Genomic DNA, 19,221 nt, shown 5'->3' on the forward strand with positions numbered 1-19,221 from the left:
AATACCTCGTAGATTAATCTCAGATCGAGGTGTCCAGTTTACTGCCAGGTTTTGGAGGGAGTTTTTAAGGTCCATTGTGTCGTCCCAAGGGCTTTCCTCGGCGTTCCATCCTGCATGCAATGGGGCAGCAGAAAGAGCGAACGCCATGGTGGAACAATACATTCGATGCTATGTAAATTATCAACAGGAGAACTGGGCGGAACTGTTACCGTTTGCAAAAGTTGCTTGCAATAATGCAGTACACAGCAGCACAGGTTTAACTCCATTCCAAATCAACACCAGGATGAATTTTGTCCCCATGACGGAGTTGCCTAGGGAACCCCCAACATCCAGGTCTTTAACAGAGTGGATGGAATCATTAAAGAAAGATTGGGAGGATACGGAAAAAGCTTTAACTGAAGCTGCTGAGGAATATAAAAAACAAGCAGACAAACACAGATCCCTCCAACCACCATTTAAAGTAGGGGCCAAAGTGTTTTCGTCAACTAAATATCTCAAATTGAAACTTCCCAGTAGGAAGTTGGGCTCTAAATTCTGTTGGGAGGACGCCAGAACCCAGGTAAGACTTGACAAACAAGGATAATGCACACTTTGCTTCCAGCAAGGTGCTGTGTGCAATCACTCTTTTTAAATCCTGTTTTCCCAGCTACAACTAATGAAGGGAATCGGGGTCCTTTTCTCCCCTGTAACCCACGTAACTCACGTTGCTCACTTCTCCGTTCCTCCCTGTGTGTGCTAGGATGCAGATGGGGTGGGCCTGGGTCTTCCTCTGAATGCCCAGCCAGACTGTGCCCTTCCCCAGCTTCCTCCACAACCACCGGGGCCACACTCCCACCCCGTCAGCTGTTCCACCTCTCGCTTAGAATCAGACTCCAACAGGGGCACGACAAGAAGCTACCGTGTTTCTCAGAAAATAAGGCCGGGCCTTATTTTCTTTTGATCCCCGAAAAAACGGCTGTCTTTTGGGGGGGTGACTTAATTTCTCCCACACTGCGCACCCTCGCCTAAAGCACCCTATGGGCAGCCATGCCTCGCCACCAGCTGCTCCTAACGGCCGATCATTGCGGAGCATGGAGAGCTTCCTACCCCCAAGCAACTTTGCTGCAGACCCAGATATGGTGCTGACTGTAGGTTGGGTCAGCGGGTAGCAGCAGCGGGGATGTGGGCCTTGGCGGTGGCGGGGCACTTTGCATCGCAGGACCTTCATCGGCCACCGCTGCCGCTTCTTCCACCGCCGCCACTTTCCCTTGTGCCTTTGCCACAGCTTATGCCACGTTCGGAGTGCTACCACTGGGCAAGACGCAGAGGCCGGAGTCTCTGCTGCACATCGCGGTGCAGCGGTAGCAGAGAAGTGACCCTTCCAGCGGGTGGAGGAACGGTTTGAGCGCATTCCTCCACCGGCAGCATTTCAGCTGCTTCTCGGGCAGGGGAGCCGCCTCCATAGCTTCCACGGTTCCCGCCGGTGGTGGCGCCTCTCTCGCCAGTGCTGTCTCCAACTACAGCAGCAGCAGCGGTGGCGAGACAGACCCTGCTGCCAATGAAAACCACCTGCCCCTCCCACAGGGGCATCGCTTTGCTTGACGGCAGCTGCATCGGCCATGTCCTGCAAGTTGGTGAGTCATTTGGGTTTCAGTGGGTGGAAGCGGTGGTAGGAGGGTGATGCCATCATTTCTCTCCCCCCTACGCCTTGCAAAGAGAATGGGAATCATCCTGCAGACCGTTAACACCCTCTTAGAACTATGAGTGAACAAATGAATCAGCAGGAGAATCCTCTGGGAAGCTTGGCAGGGAAAGAAGGAGGGAGGGAGGGAGAGAGGAAAGAGTGTCTTTGGGATTCACCAGGAGAAATCCAGGAGGTGGATTTCCATCCTATGTCTGTCCTTCAAGGAGATGAAGGGGGGGCGTGCATTTAAGAGGGTGCTAAAGGTCTGTAGGATGATTCCCTTTCTCTGTTTGGATTGGAAGGTTTGCCTCTGCTCGAAGGGCAAAATGGATAGATGGTTCCCATTTTAAAACTACCGGGGGGAGCAACCTGCCCTGCCAGTCTGTATTCCTAGGGAACTGACGGAGAGAATGAGAATAAAGAAAACTTGAAAGAGGGGGAAAAGGTCCACGGAAGGGGGTGGTTCAGGTGGCTGAAGCAAGAGGAGAGCGCCCAACTGTACAGGAGACAAGACCGTGACCCGAAGCAGGAAGCAAAGTGAGGTGTGGGGGGGAAGAGAAATGATGGCATCATCCTCCTGCCGCCACTTCCACCCACTGAAGCTCGAATGACTCACTGACTTGCAGGATGTTGTCGATGCAGCCGCCATCAAGTAAAGCGATGCAACTGTGGGAGGGCAGGCGGTTCTCGTCAGCAGCGGGGTCTGTCCCGCCGCTGCTGCTGTTGGAGACGGCGCTTGAGAGAGAGGCACCATCGCGAACCATGGAAATTACGGAGGCAGCTCCCCCACCCGAGAAGCAGCTGAAACGCCCACTCACCCAGCCTGAAGCCAGCACCATACCTGGGTCTGCAGCAAAGGCGCTTGGCGGGGGTAGGGAGCTCTCTGCGCTCCACCATGATCAGCCGTGGGGGGGGGGGGGGGGGGGGGGGGGCCGGGCGGCCCCGCGCGGCCGCCCCCCGCACTCCCCCCCCTCGGCTCCCCAAAAGGGGCCTTTTTTTGGGGGGGGGGTTTGGGGGCCCCCCCCCCCCCGCCCCCCCCGGGGCCCCCCCCTCGGGGGGCGAGGGTGTTGGAGGAGAAAGAATTGGGGGGGGGGGGGGGGGGGGGGCAAGCAGGAAGGGTGGATAAACAAATTACAAAAAGGTCCCAGCAGACAGAGGGGGCTCCGGGGGAAGGAGAGGGTAAAGGGCATCGCGGGGGGGGGGGGGGGGGGGGGGGGGGCGCGGGGGGGCGTTTTCCCCCTTTTTCCTTTTTTTGTGGGGTGTTGGTTTTTGAGGGGGGGTTGGGGGTTTTTTGCTTTTGCGGTGCCCGGGTGGGGGCCGGTTGGGGGTGGGGGGGGGGGTGGGGGGGGGGGGGGGGGGGGGGAGGGGGGGGGGGGGGGAGGGGGGGGGGTGGGGGGAGGGCGCTTCCCCATTTCGCCCCTGGCCCTCTTAGGCCGGCGGGGACGGGGGGGGGGGGGGGGGGGGGGGGATTAACCCTAGTTGTTTTGTTTATTGTATCTTCCAGGACGTGATTTTTTCAAGGGGGGACGCCTGTCAGCTTTAGAAGCCATATTGAGATTCGATGCTCCCACGCTGCCACAATTGAGCCTGGGAAAGTGAGGGGGGGAATTCATTGGAGTATACCTAGACAAAATAAAATTCTTTTGCTGGTTCAATGTCACGTAGTGTTGTGCCTAGTGAAAAGGAAGTTGTACTTTGGGACGGATGGTGATGGGCCATGGGATGTGGTGATGGGTTCAGGGGATGGATATGTAGTAATTACTTATTGTAAGGAAGCCTGGAACTTTCAGATTTGGAATTCCACAGATGTCCCGGTTACTATCCAAATAAAAGGAACTTTTCAGAGTTATTGGGTGGAATGAAGGGTTGCTACAATGCTGACAGCCACTCCCTCCCAGCACTGATGGTGTTGCCTAGTCGGGTAATGAAAGGTCTGCAAGAAGTCAGTCGAGCTCTGAGAGCACCAAAGGCCCCACAACCAGCATCTCTCGGCCACAAAATCCGAAAGGATGCGGCTGCTCCAGGAATTCTGGGCACAAACTGACCCACAAAGCCAGGGGTGGGGAAGGGCAAGACGGCGCCTACCTGTTTACGGTGTCCTGGATGTCCTGAAAGAGGAGAAGAGAGAAATGGGTGCCGGCCCTCGCAAAGGTTGCCGATCCCCCCTCCGCCCCCTGGGACCCTCTGCTCCCCCCTTGAGGCCAGCAAGGGCCCCCCCACCTGCAAGAATTCCCCATCCGGCTGGCGGCACTTCCTCTCCGTCTGGGCCATCAGCTTCGCAGGCGGGAGGCCTCCCCGGAGAGCTTGGCCAGGGTCACCGCCCGCTCGGCCTCCATCTTCTCCTCCTGCTCAGTCAGCCAGCCAAGGTGCCTCTCCCGGAGCAGCTCCTGCAGGGACTCCAGTGCCAGACCCACCTGCTGCTTCTCGGCAGCAAGTAGCTCCTGTGGGGCAGAAGAAGAGGGGGGACTCAGAGGGAGGGGAGAGATTTCCCAGCTGCAGAACCAGCGTCCCTGGGGGACTGTCTCCTGCCCCCTCCCCAAGAAACCCACCTGGCACTCCTGCCGGCTCTGCTCCTCGGCCTGCCTCTGTTCCAGCAACTTCTGCTCCTCCTTCCTCAAGGGCTCCAGGAGGCCATCCAGCAAGTCCTACCGCGGAGGAGAGGGTGCCATTCCTGGGTCCCAAATGGCAGCGCTCCCACCCAGAGGGGACCAGGGGGGACCCTGTGCCACACTCAAGGAGAGGCCCTGCTGAGGGTCCCAGGGACAGGCAGGGGCCCACGAGGAGGAGAGCAACTGAGAATTGGTCTCCCCCACCTTCTCCTCTCTCGCTGCCCAAAAAGAGCCCTGGTTCTCTTCTGCCCTTGGTAGCTCTTCCCATTGTTCAGGGGACTTTGGGTGACCCCTGATGCAGTGCCCCAGGGAGTTGGTGCCTACCTTGCTCCCCTTGCAGCTTCATGGTTCCTCCCCTCCTGCTCCTGCTCCTGCCTCTCCTCATGCTCCTCCCCTCCCCCTCCTGCTCCTGCTCCTCCAGAGAGGACTTCTCCTCTTCCTCCTGCTGCTGCTCCTCCTCCTGCTCCCCCCCTCCTCCCCCTTCTCCCCTCCTGCTTCTCCTCCCCTCCTCCTCCTGCTCCTCCTATGGCTCCTCCCCTCCTGCTCTTGCTCTTGCTTCTCTTCCTGCTGATTCTGGTTCAAAGTGTTGCTTTTCGAGAAACCAAGACCTTCCCCTGGAGATCCACCAGCTTCCCCTCCCCTTTGAATCTTCCCAAGGACCCTCGTGATCTCCCTGTAGCCCGAAGCGCTGGGTAGACTGAAGCCAGAGGGGAAGGATGTGGAGTCTTTTTAAAAATTTCCTTTTATTCTTTCTTTTGGGGCTTTTATGGTTTTTCCTTCAGGGGCACGCATGGGTCATCCTTCACCTACCACCACCATTGAGCCCAACATTTATGTTGTTAAGTGAAGATGTGTTAAGTAAGTTTTGTGCCCTTTACGACCTTCCCTTGCCACCGTTCTTAAGTGAATCACTGCAGTTGATAAGTCAGTAACCCGGTTGTTAAGTGAATCTGGCTCCTGTCCATGGACTTTGCCGGTCAGAAAGTTGCAAAAAGGGATTGTGTGACCCAGTCATAAGTAGGAACCAGTGGCCAAGCACCTGGATTTTGATCACACAGCCATGGAAAGGTGGTTAAAAAATGGCCATTCGTCAGTTTTGCTGTTGCGAACTTTGAACAGTCACTAAACAGACTGTTGTAAGTTGAGGACTACCTGTAGCGCAGGGCGCTGTCCCTTGGGCTCCCCTGAAGCACTAAGCAGAAACAGCAGCTGGGAGTTCGAGAGCCTGGCTCCAAGTGCCCTGGGGCCACCCCTCCAAGGGGCTCTGGCTGGCTTGTCCCAGGGGAAGGGAGGGGAGGGCCGAGCCCAGAAATGGTGCTGTTTTCCCAAGCCCTCTGGCATAACCACCCCTCCCCCAGAAACCAACCTGGTTGGCATCCAATTGCTATTCGCGGAACGGTTGAAGATAGCAATAGCCCTTAGACTTATATACCGCTTTATCGCCCTTTCCTAAGCGGTTTACAGAGTCAGCCTATTTGCCCCTTACAATCTGGGTCTTCATTTGACCCACCTGGGAAGGATGGGAGGCTGAGTCGACCTTGAGCCTGGTGGGATTCGAACTGCAAATTGCAGGCAGCCGGCAGGCAGCAGAAGTGGCCTGCAGTAATGCACTCTAACCACTGCCAACAGGATAGAGTAAACACCTGCGGACTTCGCCTTCGATTCCCGTGCAAAAGAAAGCAGACGCCTAAACTTTGGACGGGCGGAGAACTTTAGCGGAGCTCTCGGGGCGGGCAGGATAGGGGCCGAGAGGGCGGGCGAAGGATGGAGGGCGGCGCTGTCCTGGGCGGAGCGAAGGTGCCTGCAGTTGCAGTTTATAAAGGCTCCTTTTGCCGGTCCCCTCTGTTCTCTTGCCCATCGCGCTGCGGGGCTGAGAAGCAGGGAAGGAAACGGGTGCGGCTTCTGTGCGAGTCCACCGCGGCCCCTTGGCGGAAGGGAACTGTGTCCGGGCCGGACGCTGCCCAAACACGCGGCCATCCCCTTCAGATCATCGACGGGCCGCCTTCTGCCTAAAGCTCCCCGAAAGCCCGAAAGGGCGAAGGGGATCGATCGAAGAGCCTCGGAAGAAGAATGAGCGAGGAGGTGGCTGCGGGCAGCGTCTCCCTTCCTTCCTCCACGGCCCGGGAAGAGCGCAAGGGAGCAGCGCTGTTTTGGTTCTTCGGGGACGGGACGGAGAAGTTCAGCAGAGTTGGGCTACTTTGCGGATCCGGACGGGACCCGGACCGGGAGAGGCGCCTAAGCGGCTTGTCCTTCGCGAAGGGCGGATGGACAGGGATGCCGCTGCACCGGGCGCTCCTTTTGCTCTTGGTGGCGCTGGGCTCCTTCTGGCCTGGGGCTCTTTGCGGTGAGTTGGCGGCGACGGCGGCGGGAGGGGGGGCAAAAGACGGGGAGTGGGGGCAGCGCATGTCCTGGGTCGGGTCTCTCTCTCCCCATCCCCCTCAATGCCAAACTCCATTCGCACAAGGAAAACTCTTCCTTTTCCTCCGTTTCACCGAATCTGGTTTAAAAACGTTGGTATCTGATTTGTAATCGGCTCCCATTTACAGAGAGTAAAAGTGAAAAGCGAAGTTGGACTCCAGCCCTTTCTTCTTCTTCCTTCTCCTGCCTGGGCATTGGGCGAAGTCCTCACCATTCAGCTCCCCCTTATCAGCAAACTTTGCCCTCGCTGGAAAGATCCTCAGCTCCCTTGTTAGCTTCCATGTAAATAGGGCCTACCTGGCTCTTCCCACTGTGGGGTGTTTGGGGTCGCCATGGAGGTCAGGCCCACAAGCAGCTGCCTGGGAATCCCCAGAGCCCAGAGGAGCTGCAGGAACAACTTAACCAGATGTGGCCCTGCCCAGATGTTCCCAGGGTCCTCCGAGGGCTGCTGGGGCTCTTCCCTCCAATGTATCTTCCCAAGCAGAAGAGAAAAGGGGGGACAATTTGTTCCATTTTAGAGAACTTGTTGGGGAGAGACTGTTTGTGACAATGAACTGTTGAAGGGGTGGAGCTTCAGGGCTGAACCTCCCCCATTCTGCTCTTCTCCTCTCCTTCCTTCTCTAGGCTCTCCTCACACTCCCTGTCCTACTTCTACCTGAAACTCCCAGAGCCCAGTCAGGGGCTGCCCCAGTTCTTCATTAAGGTCTGCCTGGATGATGAGCCCATCGGTCGCTTTGACAGCCTCAATGGGAAGATGGAGCCTCTGGTGCCCTGGATGGAGGAGGCAGAGAAGGAGAAGTCTGGGATCCCTGAGTGGATCTTCAGGGCTGACCTGGACAACTTATCAAACCTGGACCACGAGGCTGGAGGTGAGCAGAGCCAGGGACATCAATGCCTGTTGGAAAGGAAAGAAGGCCACCCCTCCCCAATTCTCTCTCCCACCCAGAAATTCTTCATGGCGGACCTCAAACAGGGTTAACTGAAGTAAGAGACATTTCTTCTTGTCTGATAAAGAGGAAAAAGAGAAACTGGGTTTCTCTCCCCAGGTGGGAAGAGAAGGTAACTCTATTTATTCTCTAAGGAGAGGAATCCTGGACCCTTTTCATTCACCTCCACCTCCTCCGGGTCTCTTTTAGGGCTTCGTACCTGGCAGGTGAATTTGGGTTGTGAGCTCAGGGAAGATGGGAGCAAAGGAGGGTTTTTGCACTATGGCTACGATGGGATGGACTTCATCAGCTTCGACAAGGAGACCCCCAGGTGGGTGACAGCTCAGCCCCAGGCCCAGAAGGTCAAGGAGAAGTGGGAGGTGGATCCAAGATGGTCCCAGGGAAGTAAAGTCTTTTTGGAGGAGACCTGCATTGAGAGGCTGCAGAGATACCTTTCCTACAAGAACAAGACTCTGGAGAAGATAGGTGAGTGGCAAAAAGGGGCTCCACTGATCATGTTTCTATAGGCTCCCCTCCCCCATTTTATCTCTGTCCTACATAGCCAATCCACCCTCTGCAGAAAAGGGTCAGGAGGTATCTCACATCATATTACAGAAGGAAAATCATCTTCAATGCCCCCAAATAAAGACAAAGAAACTGAGCAGGAAAATATGTTCTAGTCCTATTGCAGTGACGTTCACTCCAATGTTCCCATCTTTGTGGGTCCCACAGGTTCAGAGGAGGAGAGGGAACAGAGGGAGAGGGGGGCCAAAGGAGGACTTGATATTTATTTATTTATTTATTTATTTATTTGATTTGCCAATTGTTTACAAGATAATAAGTATAAATGTATACATAGTTGTGAATACATGAAATGGGTACATATAAGAAAAATAAAAGAATAAGAGAAACAATAGGACAGGGACGGTAGGCACGTTGGTGCGCTTATGCACGCCCCCTACAGGCCTCTTAGGAAAGGGGTGAGGTCAATAGTAGACAGTCTAAGGTTAAAGTTTTTGGGGTTTGGGAAGAAACTACAGAGTCGGGTAGAGTATTCCAGACATTGACCACTCTATTGCTGAAGTCGTATTTCCTGCAATCAAGTTTGGTGCGGTTTACTTTGAGTTTGTATCTATTGTGTGCTCTTGTGTTGTTATGGTTGAAGCTGAAGTATTCATTGACAGGTAGGACATTGCAATGTATGATTTTATATACCATGCTTAAGTCAGACCGAAGACGGCGTAATTCAAGGTTTTCAAGTTCTAGAATTTCAAGTCTGGTGGCATAAGGTATTCTACAACGAGTAGAGGAGTGGAGAACTCTTCTTGTGAAATATTTCTGGACTTTCTCAATTGTGCTAATATCAGATACGTAGTGTGGGTTCCAGACTGATGAACTGTATTCGAGTATTGGTCTAGCAAATGTTTTGTATGCTCTGGTTAGTAGTGTGATATTACCAGAGAAAAAGCTACGTAGGATTAGGTTAACAACTCTTAATGCCTTTTTGGCTATGTAGTTGCAGTGGGCTCTAGCACTTAGATCATTAGAGGTGAGTATTCCAAGGTCCTTTACAGAGCTTGAGTCATCAACAAGATCTTGACTATTCAGCTTGTATTTTATTTTCTGATTTTTTTGCCAATATGTAAGACAGAGCATTTATTTGTTGAGATTTGAAGTTGCCATTTGTTTGACCACTCTGATACATAGTCAAGATCTTTTTGTAGGGTAGCAGTATTGTCTGTGGTATTGAACAGCTTTACATCATCAGCGAAGAGAACGCAATTGCTCTTAATATGATCACAGAGGTCGTTTATGTAGAGTATGAAGAGAGTTGGTCCTAGAACACTGCCTTGGGGGACACCACTATTGACAGGTACTGGATTTGATAGTACGCTCCCGATTTTGACCATTTGTTGTCTGTTTGACAGGAATGCTTCTATCCAGTTATTCAGTTGTCCAGAGATACCATAGGATTTTATTTTTAGGAGTAGTTTGTCGTGTACCACTGAATCAAAGGCTTTACAGAAGTCTATGTAGATTGCGTCTATTGCTTTGCCCTGGTCGAGTTGTGTCGTCCATATGTTTTTGCAGTGTAAGAGTTGCAGATTACAGGATAGTTTTTTTCTGAAACCAAATTGTTTATTGGAGAGTAGGTTAATAAATCATCTTGCCAGGACTTCCGGTTTGTCGGCTTCGCGAGCGGCAGGGATTTGCGAGCTGCGCGATCCCTGCTGCGCTAGCCGTTTTGGGGCTCCGACCCAGCCGGTGCGGAGCTGAGCTGCCCTGCAGGGGCAGCTGAAGGTAGGGGATCCGGAGAAGGGTTTGGGGGTGCTGCAGACTCCCTCCCTGGCCGGCAGAACTCCCTTTTCCCAGGACGGTGCAGCGGCGGTCTGTAATGGCCGCCACAAAGAAGCTGGCAGCCGGGTAAGAATGTGCAGGAGGAAGTGGAGAAAGTGATTGAGAGGAGAAAGTTTTTCTTGGCTCCTAGGACTCTAAGACATATCTAATAAAATTCCTGAAAAGTATGACTTTCTGAATAATACCTGCCAGAAGAGGAAAAAAGCGGCTGTTTGAAGGTGCTGAAAGGATAGCTTTCCCTCTTTTCCTACGGAATAAATAACTGGATATTAAGAAACCTATTTCTTTTAGGTGAAAATTGGTTTTAAGCGATGAGTGGGAAGAGAGAGGATTAAAAAGAAAACATTTGTATGCTAAGACTTTGTTGGAGCAGATGCCTTAAGGATTTGAAGACTAGAATATATTGCAATAAGATTTTAAACAGATTTGGACTTTCTTTCTCTTGGATTGATATTACCCCAGAAGGAGAAAGTGAGAACTCTGCCTTGGTTTGGACTGACTGATAACTTTGGGACTGTTTTATTTTTTTTATTTTCTTTTGAATATTCTGGTTGTTCTAAGAAGAAAGAAGGGGAAAAGAAAAGAAAAGATTTATAATGGCTCTTTCTGTTGAGGAACTAAGAAAAGAATATGAACAAGCAAAAAAAATGGTAAAGATGGTGTGGAAGAAGCTTTCCTTTTTTTTAGAAATGGCGCTTATTAATTATCAACAAACATTACAACAGATGAAGACAGCAGAGGAACAAGAAAGAAAGAAAGGAGCCATTTTTAATGAATCTCAGAACTTGATCCAGAAAGAAGGAAGAGAGAAAGAAAAGAAAAGAAGAGAAAAGAAGAAAATTAAAGGACTTAAGGACTTAAGATCTAAAAAACATTTAAGAAAGGGAAAAATAAGGTGCAAAACCAATATGATGATAGTAAACAAAAGGGAAAAGGAATACGACAGAGAAGGGAAGCTGGCAAGGCAGAGGCTAGAGGAAGGGGGTAGAAAGGTTTGTTGGGAGAAGAAAGAAAGGGAAAAGGTGGAGAAAAGCTACAATGTTTTGAAATTAAATGAAAAAAGAAATTTTTTTGGATAATGGATAAAGTATAATTTTTTTAAAAAAAAAAAGATTTTGCAAGGTACATAAGATGAGATGGTAGTATTGTAATGATTTAAGAGTTGATAAGAGATTAAAATGTTAAAATGTTTAAAAATGATTGGCTTTAAAACTTAATAATAGGGGAGGTTTAGAATATTGTTTTAATTAAAGAGTTTAATAAGACTATGGTATTGATGTTATTATAAAATTTTTATTATAGTATCTTTTTAATATTTGGATTTATTGTCTAATTATGTACTTAATTATGTTGGATGTATTAGTTAGATAGAATGTACCAAGCAAAATCGGATTGGGTATTAGATATTATTTTAAAGATTAATGTGATTAACTTAGGGGGATAGAAAGGCATCATACTCTGATTAATGATTTCAGGAGAAACTTATTTTCTTTTTTTTATATAAGGAATGAGACAAAGGGATGATAAAAAATGGACAAAAGATATAAATATAATGATTCAAATGAAGATGATTAATTAAGATAGAAGTAAGAAGTGTGAAATATGTGGGGAAGTTAATATAGAAGGCTTAGAATGGTAAATAAAATAAGTAATGATATGTAAGATGAGCATGAATATAATTGAAGTCCATGAAGAGAGAGATACCTGGGTCCAAGTTACTTTCCAAAAAGATTTTTATGTTTTGTGTGTTGTGTGTATATGTCTTTTTGGGGGAGAATTAGTTAAAAATTGTAGAAATATAGATTGAGAATAATGGTAACTAAGTCAGAAGGAAACAGATGAAATAATAATAATGATATTGAATAAGAGTAAAGAGAAGTAAAGAGAAATTGAATAAGAGGTTTTGGTATGTTGTATGGAAATGGTTTAAAACAGAATTATAATTTATCTGACTTGTTAAATTGACAATGAAAAAAGGTTTAAACATGTAATGAATAATGACAATTTGTGTGTTTCAAAAATTAATAAAACTTGTTTTTTTTAAAAAAAAAAAAATCATCTTGCCAGAAACTCTAGAAATTCTGGGAACTCTGGTGTTGTTGCTGTTTCTGCAGAGCCTCCAGTGGGGAAGATGAATTACAAAGTTGTGGATGAGAGGCTGGAGATCCTCACCTGCCAGGCCTTTGGCTTCTACCCCAAGGAGATCCAGGCCACCTGGACCAGGGATGGAGAGGCCTGCAAGTACGAGACCCTCCATAGGAACGTGGCCCCCAACTCAGACGGGACCTATTATGTCCAGCTCAGCATTGAGATCGACCCCAAGGAGAGGGACCGTTTTCGGTGTCACCTGGAGCACGAGGGCTTGCAGGAGCCCCTGGACTTGGCTTTCAAGGAGGAAAGAGGTGAGAGGCTGAGAGGGTAGAAGTAGATTTTAGAGAAATGTTTGAAAATCTGTGTTTGGGGGGGTAGTTTTCTTCTGCAACATCTCATGTTTTCAGATGGAGAGCAGGAAAGGTCCTGCATTTAGCAATGGGAGAGAAGTGGTTTCTGTCAGAAGAGTTGGAAATGGTAATTTAATAGCAACAGTATGAAGATATATGAGATGATTGGTTGTGGCTCCTCCTTCTGCCCTTCAAGGCCATTCCCTCCTCCCTCTGCAGCCTTGGAGGGGAGGGGCTTCCTTCAGGTGGGGGCACTTCCTTCGGGGGAACTCAGCATCTCTCTAATCAGAGGCCTCTTTCTCCTTCTTTAGATGCAATGTGGTGGATTCTTATCGTGGGAGTCATAAACTTGGGAGCTGGGATTCTCTTCCTGATCTGTAAGTGAAACAAGCACATCCACTGACACCCACCCCCGGGTCTTTCTGTGTTGACTGAGTTGGGGTGGATGGGTAAGAGCTTCTCTGAGAGTTGCAGTCAGGGCCCCCACGAGACCCTTCCCCAGAAACAGCATTTTGAACAGGAATTGGAAAGGAAGAAGAAACTACGCAGCCGTTTTTTCAACCCTTGTTAGCCTCAAAATGTTCCACATTCCTCATATCTGGGAGGAAGCCTCTTTGGCCTCAATGGACAGAGGAGCAAATATCAGGAGTCCCCTAAATCAGTGATAACCAACTGGTGGACCAGGAGAAAATTTTGGTGGTCTGCAGAGAAATGTCACCCCAGAGCACCCCTCAAAGCAATTAATCCAGGCTGCATGGGAACACAAGGCTGTGCCACCCACATGGCCCACGGGAACCCTCCCCACCCACTCATTCCTTACCTGGCAAACTTGCCTGCTAAGTTGCTATTTTTCCTTTTTTCCCCCTGACCATCATCCGTTCTGCTGTGCCAGGAGATTTAAATTAGCTAGAAAGCAGGAAATCATTGGATTTCTTGCCTTCTAACTAATCTTAAGAGCTTTTAAGAGCTTTTAAGCAGAGCCGAACCTTCCTTAGGACTGAAGCCTCTATTATTCAGTGCAGACTCAGGTAGCCAATGGCAGAAAGATAGGTCTCTGAATGAATCTGATTCTGTGAGCAACTCAATCTGCCTGCCTGCTTTGCCTGATTTTGGATAAAAGTTGCTCTTTTTAAATAAAAAAGTCAATATTTACAAAAATATTTATAATATTTACATACAAGCCATTCCCAGCCAGTCACATGACCACCAAGCCACACCCAAAAATTAGGCCATGCCCACAGAACTGGTGAAGAAATTTGAAACTGGTTAAGAAATTTGTTAAGAAATTTGAATCCCACCCCTGCCTCTGTGTGATTGTGTGTGAGAGAGGGGGGGGTTAGAGAGAGAGGTTAGATCAGAGTTCTCTCTCTCTCTCTCTCTTTCTCCCACCAATGTCAGCAAGCCACCGTCAGTCAAAATTTATATTAGTGGTCTCTGGGATTTAAAATTATGAGTTTGGTGGTGCCTGAGGTCCAAAAGGTTGGTGACCCCTGCCCTAAATGGTCTGGGAAGCACTAGAAAATCAATCACAGGCGATGCTCCCACCCAAAATGACATCAGAGGTGAGCCCTCCCTGTTGTTGAAGTCTATTTCAGAGACAAAACTCGGGGCTTGGAGGATACCTGAGAGCCAACCCCTTCAGGATTGTTGGGGTGGGGAATTCATCCTGAAAGTCTTCCCAAGGCGGCCATGGAGGGATGGTGGGAGGTCTGAAGCTCCTCTGGGGCTCAGCCCCTCCTCTTGGGGACCCTTTGATCTGGTTGCTCTACAAGGGAAGATCAGTCAAAGCTCAGCTTCTCCGGCCCTCCAGCTCCAAGGAAGGAGAGTGAAAGAGGAAAGGAGCAGGAAGTGGGGCATCCTGGGAAAATGGGGGATTTCTGTCCAGGAAGAAGTGGAGGGGAGGGGGAGAAAGAGATGGTGGGCTGGAAAACATGGGGGAGGCCATGTAGGATAAAGGCTTGTTGATGAGGATTAGATGGAGGTATAAGAGAGACAAGAGGATGGAAACACTTGGGGGGCGGGGAGTGAGGACCCCTTCCTAGAAGGTCCCTCTCTCAGAGAGGACCTGTTTGTATGGAGGGACTATGCAAACCTTTCTCTTCTTTGGTTGCTTCCTTCCCCACTGGGTTGCTGTGGGCAGAAGGCAGAGCTAAGGGAAGGAGAGGAAATACCTCGGACGGCTTCCTCAAGGGCCAGTTCAGACAGTGTGGAAGGGCCAGCTCTGGAGACTTCAGAGGGGGCCTGGGGAACTTCTGGAAGAGGCCAAGCCAGGCATGGAGGGGCTGGAGGGAGAAGGGAGCACAGGAACCTAAGAGGGGCCCTCAGAGGAACAACTGGAGGAGCACCTGGCTGGAGAGGAAAGGGGAGAGAGGCAACTGCAGCTGGAGGGCTCCCAGTCCCAGCCAGAAACCCAGGAGATCGGTGAGGCCACTCCGTTGCCTATAACTCAGGAGTCCTGCATTTGGACAAAGCAGTGTTAGAAACAACCACACTTTCCCTCTGCCATGCAGGTGCTGTAACTCTCTGACGGCTGTTCACGTGACTTCCAATTCAGACCTGCTTCTCAGACTTTGGGCGTGCACCTTGCCTTCTGAACTGTGCCTAGACTCTGTAGTGTGTGTGTGTGTGTGTGCCTGCATGTGCATAGACTTGGGAATTTATTTCTTCAAATTCCTCTCCAAAGCACTGAAGGGCAGGAGAAGAACCAATGGTTGGAAATTAATCCAAGAGAGAAGCAACTTTATAATGCTGGGGAACAGAAGTTGCCTTCAGACACTTGATATTGCTGGGAAGAGCTGTCAATTTTTCTGCCCCATTACCAAAACAATTCCTTCCATTTTTCCCTTTGTTTTTTCCCAGAGTGGTTTCTCCCTACCACTCTCTGCCTTTGGAATTCTTTTTTTTTTTTTTTGCACTTTTTTTTCGAATTTTCTACTGTTTTGTAGCTAAGTTTTGAAAAAAAAAAAACCCTGAAACAAAAGCTACTATTTTAAGAGGACAATATGCTCTTGAACTTTATATCTCGTATTTGGAATTTAACAACAGGACAAAGTGAATGGATTCTCCATGTCTTTACCTCAGCCAAAAGAGCAATATTGCAGCACTGGAAATACAAATGTTACGGGGTCCCTTTCACTTGTGGATTGAGTGGTCAAGGCCTGGAATGCACTACCTGACTCTGTTGTTACATCCTCTAACCCTCCCCTCCTTTAACATCAAACTAACCACTACTGACCTCACCCCATTCCTAAGAGGTCTGTAAGGGGCGTGCATAGCTGCACCATTGTGCCTACCGTCCCTGTCCTAATGTCTCCATTTATTCGTACCTATTTCCTGTATTCTTACTCATGTTTGTACTTACACCTATTATCTTGTAAGCGATTGACAAATCAAATAAATAAATAAATAGAGAAGCCGCAGCTGTTTATATCTTCCGCCCTTCTGATAATAACAACAGTATGCCAACCAGATCTTTGGTGGGGGTGGGTGGGATGGCTATCCCAGAGAGTTTGAGAAAGCCCACGTCTGGGCCTCTGCCTCCTCCCTTCGCTTTCCCCTCTGACAAGCCAGCCAGGGTCCATGGAAAGGCTGGGCCTGAAGGCACCTTGACCACCTTTCTCTTCTTTGGTTGCTTCCTTCCCCACAGGGTTGCTGTGGGCAGAAGGCAGAGCTAAGGGAAGGAGAGGAAATACCTCGGACGGCTTCCTCAAGGGCCAGTTCAGACAACGTGGAAGGGCCAGCTCTGGAGACTTCAGAGGGGGGCCTGGAGGAACTTCTGGAAGAGGCCAAGCCAGGCATGGAGGGTCTGGAGGAAGAAGGGAGCCCAGGAACCTAAGAGGGGCCTCAGAGGAACAACCGGAGGAGCACCTGGCTGGAGAGGAAAGGGGAGAGAGGCAGCTGCGGCTGGAGGGCTCCCAGTCCCAGCCAGAAACCCAGGATGGAGAAGGATTGCAGTTGCTGATCAGGAGGGATGAGGAGACCTGCCTCCTCCTCCACCACTGAACAGAGACAGGCGCAATGGAGATGGTTGAAGCCACTCCGTAGCCTATAACTCAGGAGTCCAGCATTTGGACAAAGCAGTGTTACAAACAACCACACTTTCCCTCTGCCATGCAGGGACTGTAACTCTGTGACGGCTGTTCACGTGACTTCCAATTCAGACCTGCTTCTCAGACTTTGGGCGTGCACCTTGCCTTCTGAACTGTGCCTAGACTCTGTAGTGTGTGTGTGTGTGTGTGTGTGCTTGCATGTGCATAGACTTGGGAACTTATTTCTTCAAATTATTCTCCAAAGCACTGAAGGGCAGGAGAAGAACCAATGGTTGGAAACTAATCCAAGAGAGAAGCAACTTTATAATGCTGGGGAACAAGTTGCCTTCAGACCCTTGATATTGCTGGGAAGAGCTGTCAATCTTTCTGCCCCATTACCAAAACAATTCCTTCAATTTTTCCCTTTGTTTTTTTCTTCTTTTTGCATTTCCCAGAGTGGTTTTTCCCTACCACTCTCTGCCTTTGGAATTCTTTTTTTTTCTGCACTTTTTTTTGGAATTTTCTACTGTTTTGTAGCTAAGTTTTGAAAAAAAACAAACCCTGGAACAAAAGCTACAATTTTAAGAGGACAATATGCTCTTGAACTTTATACCTCGTATTTGGAATTTAACAACAGGACAAAGTGAATGGATTCTCCATGTCTTTACCTCAGCCAAAAGAGCAATATTGCAGCACTGGAAATACAAATGTTACGGGGTCCCTTTCACTTGTGGATTGAGTGGTCAAGGCCTGGAATGCACTACCTGACTCTGTTGTTACATCCTCTAACCCTCCCCTTCTTTAACCTCAAACTAACCACTACTGACCTCACCCCATTCCTAAGAGGTCTGTAAGGGGCGTGCATAGCTGCACCATTGTGCCTACCGTCCCTGTCCTAATGTCTCCATTTATTCGTACCTATTTCCTGTATTCTTACTCATGTTTGTACTTACACCTATTATCTTGTAAGCGATTGACAAATCAAATAAATAAATAAATAGAGAAGCCGCAGCTGTTTATATCTTCCGCCCTTCTGAGAATAACAACAGTATGCCAACCAGATCTTTGGTGGGGGTAGGTGGGATGGCTATCCCAGAGAGTTTGAGAAAGCACCACGTCTGGGCCTCTGCCCCCTCCCTTCGCTTTCCCCTCTGACAAGCCAGCCAGGGTCCATGGAAAGGCTGGGCCTGAAGACACCTTGACCCAAGGCTCTCTTAACTCCCCGCTGCTCCTTCTGCATAGTCTTCCAGGGGAGCCCAAGGGAGAGCGCCCTGCAATGATCTAACCTGGAGGGTTAGATGAGAATGGAGGTGGGGCTCTTGCCCAGTGACAGAAGGGCCGGCGGTGTAGCAGCCAAATCTGGGCAAGCGGATTCCTGGCATTTTGCAAGAGCTCCTCCAACTGGCTCTCAAACTCCCCAGAGTGTTTGGGGGTATAGAGGGGGTTCAGGCTCCTGGTAGAGAGAGGAGGGCAGAACTTTTGAAGAGCAGAAGTCAAACAAGGCAGGAGAGAGAGAGAATCACCTCAGCTTCAGGGACACAAGAGAGAAGCGGGGGAAAAACCAGAAAGGGGGAGGTGGGGTGGCTGGGGGGGTTGGGTGGATGAGATGAGCCCCATCCCAGGAAAGAAAAATACTGTTTGATCGCCAATGGCTGCAACGGTGAGAGATCCTTTCCTGCATAGGAAAGACAAGGACCTCCCCACTCTCCAAGACCCCCAGTTGGTTCTCCTTGGGGATTTTGGTTGCCATTAATGGGGCACTTGGGATTCCCTTCCTGACATGGAAGGGAACGGGAAATACCTGTCCAAATGATGAGTCTCAATGGGACCCCTCTCAAAGCTCCCCTCTTTGGATAAGTAGGGTCACAGTCTGCTGGGGGATGATGAAGGCTATGGGGGGAGCCTCCTTTTCACCTCCCAGAGGCAGGTTGGGGTCCCTCCTGGGGCCCTGGGGAAGGGAGGGGCCTTAACCCAAAGAGGGAAGGGCTTTTCTTCTTGCAAGGCCTATGCAAATCATTCACCGGGGAGCTAAGGCTGCACTCCTCTCTCTAGTATCCCTCCGGTATTTCCCATCCAGGTGCTGGAGCCCCTTCTCTCTCCCCCTTTTAATCTTCTCTAGAGGGCACACATGACCTGCCTGTTCCCCCAAGTGCTGGGTAGGTCAGAGTGGAAGGATGTGGGATCTCTTTTTTATTTCCTTTTATCCTTCCTTGTTTGGTTTTATGGCGTTTCCTTTAGGCCTATATATTGTTTTTTTTGTTCCACGTGCTGCCAAGAACTTTGTTTTCAGGGTGGAGGAGCTGTACAAAGGTTTTTCAACAGAGACAAAAATAACAGAAGAATAAAATTTGCAGTGAGGCTGTATGGGCCAATTGGGGGAGGGGCTTAGACTCTTCTCTGCATTGAAAACTGCTCCCTCCCACCACCCTCAGAGCCACCTAAGTCCTCCTGGAGGAGAGGCCTTGAAATCCTGGCCAGGAATCCTTTGGATCCCATTTGGCTGCTACCCCACCTGCCCCTCTGTCATTGAGCGAGACTCCCACAGCCGTTCTCATGCTAGAACAGGGGTCGCCAACCTTTTGGACCTCAGGGACCATCCTACTCATCCTTTTAAATTCCACAGACCAGAGACCCTGGGAAAATCCCCTAAGAAGGTCTTCAGGAAAATTCCCCACCCCTTTTTCCTACCGATCGATCATTCTTTATTTTCGATCACAGAATACTGTCTCCAGCTAGGTTCTGGGGGCAGGGAGGAGAGAGACTTTTGGCTTCATGCAA

At 49.7% G+C, this 19,221-nt stretch overlaps 1 protein-coding gene and 2 long non-coding RNA genes across 5 annotated transcripts in view; 2 read left to right on the forward strand and 1 right to left on the reverse strand.

Annotated features, from left to right (window-relative positions):
* Positions 1-3,615: 3,615 nt before the first annotated feature.
* LOC113432075 (uncharacterized) lies at positions 3,616-5,091 on the reverse strand. Its single transcript, XR_015746390.1, has 4 exons — positions 5,083-5,091; positions 4,213-4,308; positions 3,884-4,104; positions 3,616-3,771 (listed from the first exon to the last, which is right to left on the reverse strand). It is a non-coding gene; the product is annotated as an uncharacterized LOC113432075 (long non-coding RNA).
* Positions 5,092-6,104: 1,013 nt separating this feature from the next.
* LOC148128465 (major histocompatibility complex class I-related protein 1-like) overlaps positions 6,105-19,221 on the forward strand; it is a 56,419-nt gene continuing 43,302 nt past the window's right edge. Inside the window, exons 1-4 of one of the 3 annotated variants that reach the window (XM_087949046.1) lie at positions 6,105-6,616; positions 7,827-8,102; positions 12,089-12,376; positions 12,727-12,792. In XM_087949046.1, the coding sequence (XP_087805172.1) occupies positions 6,343-6,616; positions 7,827-8,102; positions 12,089-12,376; positions 12,727-12,792 (904 nt within the window). In that variant the 5' untranslated portion in view covers positions 6,105-6,342. The remainder of the gene's footprint in view (positions 6,617-7,826; positions 8,103-12,088; positions 12,377-12,726; positions 12,793-19,221) is intronic. The other 2 variants (XM_087949048.1, XM_087949047.1) reach the window with 2 other exon arrangements.
* On the forward strand, positions 13,933-17,454 carry LOC148128466 (uncharacterized). Its single transcript, XR_015746389.1, has 2 exons — positions 13,933-13,977; positions 16,062-17,454. It is a non-coding gene; the product is annotated as an uncharacterized LOC148128466 (long non-coding RNA).

Source organism: Notechis scutatus, unplaced genomic scaffold (assembly GCF_049901735.1).
Source record: "Notechis scutatus isolate UNSWTSFEM ecotype Mainland unplaced genomic scaffold, rNotScu1.2 NSCUSCF61, whole genome shotgun sequence".
NCBI classification, from domain to species: Eukaryota; Metazoa; Chordata; class Lepidosauria; order Squamata; family Elapidae; genus Notechis; species Notechis scutatus.